A 6,341-nucleotide genomic window follows, 5' to 3' on the forward strand; every position below is an offset into this window, starting at 1 on the left:
TTATCATTTGATAAAAAGTTGTCCTTTAAAACAGGAACAACCATATGGCTTTCAAAAAATACATCAGCACATTTTTTATTTAACCTTCGACGTTGTCGCTTTGAACTTTTTATACTTTTTACATTATTCTGATAACTATCAAACACAACAATTACATCAGTACCAAAGTGTTTTTTTAAATAAGTAACATAAGATTCACAAATTAATTCAAATGTTTGATACATTTGCCAAATAACTTTATGGAGGAGAAATTCTCCATCAATTACATACTTTGCACTAGTAATATATAAACTTTCTAAAGGTATGTGCTGTAAAATATCATATAAGGCAGATTTTTTTGTTTTTCTAAGACCGTTTTCATCAAATAATGCCAAAGGGAAAGGTGCGAGTTCAAATTGAAGATATGACAAAAGTTCTTCATCACTTTTTTTTAAAATAGCGATTCGTTGAAATAGTAGTAATGGGTTTACTTTAATTATTTCATTATTAATTTTAATACCAGAAGTTATTGAAGCTAGAGTTATAACTTTATTTGACCTTTTAAGTTTTATATCATGAAAGTTATTACCCACCATTGAATTTACTAAAACAAGACCAATTTCATACGCTTTATGACAATTTACTTTATCATTACCAGAAATTCCGGTGGCAATTGACATAATATAATTGTTGTTTGGGAATGGATAATTTAATGAAAACCATTTGACAATTTTTTCAACATCACTATAACATCACTATAATATATATATATATATGTATTAGTGTATATATTACTAATATGCTATTAGAGTTACTATGAGCTTCTTATTAGCTAATAATTTATACATAAATATAAATATCAATCAAGAACAATATTTTTTAAATGTCATTTAAAAATAAATTGAGAATATAAAAAAAAATCGATAAAATTTGATTAAAAATATAGACGATTTTTTATAATGATTAATTTGGTTATAAAAAAATATTAATTTTAACAGAATAATCGTCGAAAAATAAGCGATAATATTGAACCTTTATTTATCTTTTTAATCACTGCCAAAAACATTTTTTTTTAAACGATCTATAATATTTTGAACCCATGGCTCGACTTCGATTCTGATAAAACTTTTGTTGCGTTCTTTTTCTTTCTGAAGATTTTCAAAATAACCATAATGAGTCATGGCTTCAAGATTTCTAGGTGTTATATTTTCTTTATATTTTCCCAATTCGTTTGACTTAGGATATATTGCTGCTACAATAATATAAAATGTTCCTTGAATTTGATATGTTTTTGCCACACCAATTCCTATGTTTGTAGCACTTTTCCAAATCATACACATTGAACTTCGACGATCTTCAACATTTTCATCTATATAAAATCATACAGCTTATTAAATAAATAATAATTAGTTTATAAATTTTAAATTATTTAGCCTTAATTCAATACTCATAAACGACCCAGACGGCATTTTTATTATTAATTATTTTACAGTAATGTTATTATAACGTTATTTTAACGTATAATAATATAAGAATGTTTCTATAATATTATTTTTCAAAATTGCTGTCTGAGGAGGTTTTGTCGTCAAAATATGACGTTAGGTAAACCGAACCTATTCTTTTGCATAAAAATAACGTAAAATGTCCTTTCGCATCTTCGTTTTAATAAACGCGGAATTCGCTAAACCATTTTTTTCATATAATTCTGAAATATGTGATATCATATCACAAGTTTTCATCACTTAATATCGTAACTAAAATTTCGTGAAAATGACGTATCTACAATATTAATTAAAAAATTGATAAAGAATGAAAAAATTATATTTAATATTTCGTTTTTAATGCAATTAAGATAAAAAATTATTCTACATTTTCATTCAACCGTTAATACTATACTATTGGCCCACCTAACCTCCCCAAACACGCCTTTATTCTCGAGACTAATAAAAAACAAAAGGTGTTCGGGTTTAAAATCAATATGTTTTCTTCCTCATAATCAGTTTTATTTACAATATTTTATTAAAAAATCTTATTTAATATTTTATTTTATAGTAATAAAAAATAAGGGAATATAAAATATAATACCGACTCTTTTTTTTAGATTTTAATGATTTCTTAAATCTTTATAAAAAAAATTTTTAAATATAATTAAAATTGATTGCTTATTTTATATTTTAAAAATAGAAATTTAAAATTTAACTTATCATTTTTTTTAAGTAAAAATAATTTAAAATAATAAATCAATTGGATACAACTTAGGTATAAGGTAAATTCTATTTTAAACTATTTTTGGTACTCTAACAAATAATTGTTAATTTATTACTGTATAAAAGTAATTTATTAAAAACTGATATATACTTGAAGGTTATAATTACACAATAAATTTTAGTAAACATATGTTAATAAATCAAGTGAATAAATCCACTAGGTGACTTAACCATATAGATTATTTTAACTATTTTAATAATATTAAAGTTTAAAAAAATGTATACGTTTTCTTTTTCACAATCAGTTTTATCTATAATATTTTATTAAAAAATTTAATTTAACATTTTGTTTTATAGTAATATGAACTAAGGGAATTTAAAATATAATACCAACTCTTTCTTTTTAGGTTTTAATAAACACTTATATTTTTTAGCTTCAATGCGAAGAGTTTCTCTTTACGCATTAATTTTACTATAATGTGTTTTTTATTTTTTGGTTTTACCACTTGTTCTCAGTTCTCACTGAACCGATTTTGATGAACAATATGTCAAAAGATCACAAATTGTATCTAGTCGAAGACATTACCCTCAAAAATTGAATATATTTCCCTCATTCCCCGTAAATAGGGGAACCCTCCAAAAAAATTACAAATTTAAAAATCGCTAATTTTCGAAAGTTTTTCAATTTTTTTTACTTAAAACTGCCATAACTTATTTAAAAATGACCAAATCAATATAATTTATTTTTATAGATGCTTGATGGATTTACCTATTATTTGGTATATTTTTTTTATAATTCTGATCCTTAACCTGCCCACAGGGGGGGATTTAAAATGACAACTTTTTCACAAAAAATTTACTTTTTTAACTTAAATTTTGAAAGTGTTCCGGAAAGTCTGACACTTTTATATATATTTTAAATTAATGCTAATGTAATATACTTAATATGAAAAAAAAATATTTCGGACTTTATTTTATCTTCACGGTGAAAATGGCTACCGAATGCAATTATTGTGTGAACATTTTCGATTCTATTTTTTACATTTTTAACTTAATAATGCTATAACTCATTAAAAAGTGTATGGATAAACACAATTTTTTATGAAAAATAATATTTATATCCCTTTTTCATTCGACATACTTTATTTAATCAGAATATAAATAAGGAAATAGCAGATCATGTAGCTTTTGGAATAAAGCACTTTATGCCATATTATTCGTATATTGAGCGCCAGACGCTTTTTTTACAATAATACTAGTATTTTTCGTTCATTATTGTTTTAAGCTTATTTTAAAAATTATTTTTAACTTTTTAGTTCGATATAATTTAAAATCGTGTTTTTTTAGTTTTTAAACTATATTTTTTAATAAATTGGATGAAAATTTAATGCGAGTGGGTCTACACCACGTACTGGTGTATGTGTATATTGACCTTATTTTATAAAACTACATACATCACCTATTTTTATACTAAATAACATAAATTATTCTACTAGGTAAATTAAAAGTAATAATAAATCTATTAAATATTAGCCTGCGAAAATTCTGATTATGGCTTGAAGCTCAAACTTAAAAAACAGAATACTATAAAATATAAATTTAATTATGTTTATTTCATTTTCCTAAAATTCTTATACGATTTAATTATAATTTATTATTATTACTTACTTTTAACCATTTCTTCCTCATTCGCTTCAAAATCAAAAGGTGTATCGCCTTTATCAAAATTGCTATATATTTCAAATGGTACCTTTTTTCCTACGTCTTCATTAGCTTCATTAGATGATACCAAAAGTCCAAAAACATTATTGAATATACCTACTTCAAAATTTCCTGTCTGGGTTATATAATTTGCATATGACTGTGCAATGTCATCTAACTACAAATAATATTATTGTTATTGATAACGTTACTATACTAATAATGTAAATTATAGTTTTAAAATAAAATCTTGCAGCTTTTTTAATTAAGTGTTCATAAATATATGTAGTATAATATATGATCATTATTTAGGAAGTTATTAACATTTTTTTACCTAGGCTATATTAAATAAATAATTTTCAATGGAGTTAAATTTATAATTAATTCTTTAAATTATAAAAATGTATATAGTTTTTATATGGACAAGTGTATACATTAATTGTATTATATATACAGTGGACGCCGCTTATTGGACTCACGGTTAATTGACTCATTCGCTTATTAGACTCAAAACGCCTAGTCCCTATTTACACATATACTAACACACAGCAAAAAATTCGTATATTCGACTCACACACCGGTTAATAGGGTCATTTGAAAATTAGATAAATAAAAATAATGTGTACATACATTGAACAAACGTGCTATAAATACGTTATAAGTCGGTCCTAGTAAAATTGCTTTTATCGTGGAGATAAAATAAATTACCTTTTCACGATAAACGAAGCAGTCTTTGATGTCAATTAGTACGACAGGTAATGTATGAATAGACGTCGTGTTGTTTGTGTTTACGTTCTCTGTAAAAATTTTCATTTTTCGTGTTACAATGAACAAACGACGTGATTTGAGTGTAGAAGAAAAATTAGATGTTCTTAAAAAATATGACGAGCTTCCGCAAATGAGCCAGCGACAAGCAGCATGTAAGTTAAACGTGTCTCAAAGTTTACTAGGTAGGATGCTAAAAAGTCGACAGAAAATCGAAAATGCATCATTAGCAAATGTGAATTCAAACCGGAAAAGAAAAAGAGTCGGTAAAGAAGAAGAAGTTGAAGACGCTTTGAAACAATGGTTCACAAAAGTCAGAGAAAAAGATGCCCGAGTTACAGGACCACTGTTGCGTCAAAAAGCTGAGGAACTCGCGAAAAAAATGGACAAAAATAATTTTGTAGCAACAGAAGGTTGGTTTTACCGATGGAAGAAACGTGAAAACATTTCGTTTGTTAAGCCACATGGAGAACAGGGAGAAGCAGACCATGCAGCTGCACGATCGTGGATTCATTCAGAATGGCCATCTCTTATCGCCAAATATCCTCCGTCTAGTGTGTTCAATGCAGATGAAACTGGTCTTTATTTCAGGGCATTACCTGAACACACGTACGCGTTCAAAAATGAAAAAACTAGAGGAACTAAAATTAGTAAAGAACGTCTAACCATATTATGTTGTGCGAGTATGGTTGGTGAAAAAAGAAAACTGCTTGTGATTGGTAAAAGTAAAAATCACCGGTGTTTCAAGGGTANAAGTAAAAATCCCCGGTGTTTCAAGGGTGTTAAAAATCTACCGGTCGACTATACTGCAAACAATAATGCATGGATGACAAAAGAAATTTTCACCGAATGGTTGACCAAGTGGGACAATGAACTTCGACATGACGTCTTATTGCTAGTCGATAACTGCACGGCTCATATGGTTACAGTAAAATTCAAACATATTAACCTCACATTTTTACCCTCTAACACTACATCAGTTATACAACCATGTGATCAGGGGATTATACGCACTTTTAAAGCATATTACAGAACAGGCATGAGAAAGAATGTGATCAATGTGATTGATGCTAACCTGGAACAAGAATTATGTACCTTACGTGCTCATGAAATCGCTAAAAAAATAACTGTACTTGAAGGTTTGCATTTAGCCTATGAAGCGTGGAATATCGTCAGCAAAATCACAATACGCAATTGTTTCCGACAAGGTGGTTTCATTATCAATCCAAAAGAAGTTGAAGCTGTTGTTGAAAGACCCGCTGACCTAACAACTGAACTTTATAATGAATGGATAAATATAGACGAAGAAGTCCAAACTACCGAACTCGTTACCGAGGAAGATATATGTGATGAAATACAGTCAAAACGGCCAAAAGAGAATGTGGCTGGTGATTAGTGATGAAGAGGAACCTGATGAAAAACCACCATCAACTAAACAAATGCTAGAAGCGCTTCAAATTCTACGCAGAGGAATTCAGCAAAGAGGCGATTTTGACGTATTCGAGCAACATAAATCTTACGAAAATATGATAATGAAGTTAGCCGAAGACGGAAAAGTCCAATCAACCCTAGATGAATTTTTATCAAAAAATTAGTTTCATTAGTGTTTTATTGACATTTATGACTACTGTCATTATTATTTATTTTGTTATTTAACTTTGTATAATATTACAAATATACATATTATAT

General features: G+C 27.3%; 1 protein-coding gene across 1 annotated transcript in view; it reads right to left on the reverse strand.

The window, feature by feature from the left end:
- Positions 1–993: 993 nt before the first annotated feature.
- Positions 994–6,341, reverse strand: part of LOC126902336 (uncharacterized) — a 9,289-nt gene continuing 3,941 nt past the window's right edge. Inside the window, exons 3-4 of the mRNA XM_050679498.1 lie at positions 3,855–4,065; positions 994–1,348 (exon numbers count right to left, since the gene is read on the reverse strand). Of these exons, the coding sequence (XP_050535455.1) occupies positions 1,026–1,348; positions 3,855–4,065 (534 nt within the window). The 3' untranslated portion in view covers positions 994–1,025. The remainder of the gene's footprint in view (positions 1,349–3,854; positions 4,066–6,341) is intronic.

The sequence above is a fragment of the Daktulosphaira vitifoliae genome, unplaced genomic scaffold (assembly GCF_025091365.1).
Source record: "Daktulosphaira vitifoliae isolate Bord-2020 unplaced genomic scaffold, ASM2509136v1 Scaffold_3, whole genome shotgun sequence".
NCBI classification, from domain to species: domain Eukaryota; kingdom Metazoa; phylum Arthropoda; class Insecta; order Hemiptera; family Phylloxeridae; genus Daktulosphaira; species Daktulosphaira vitifoliae.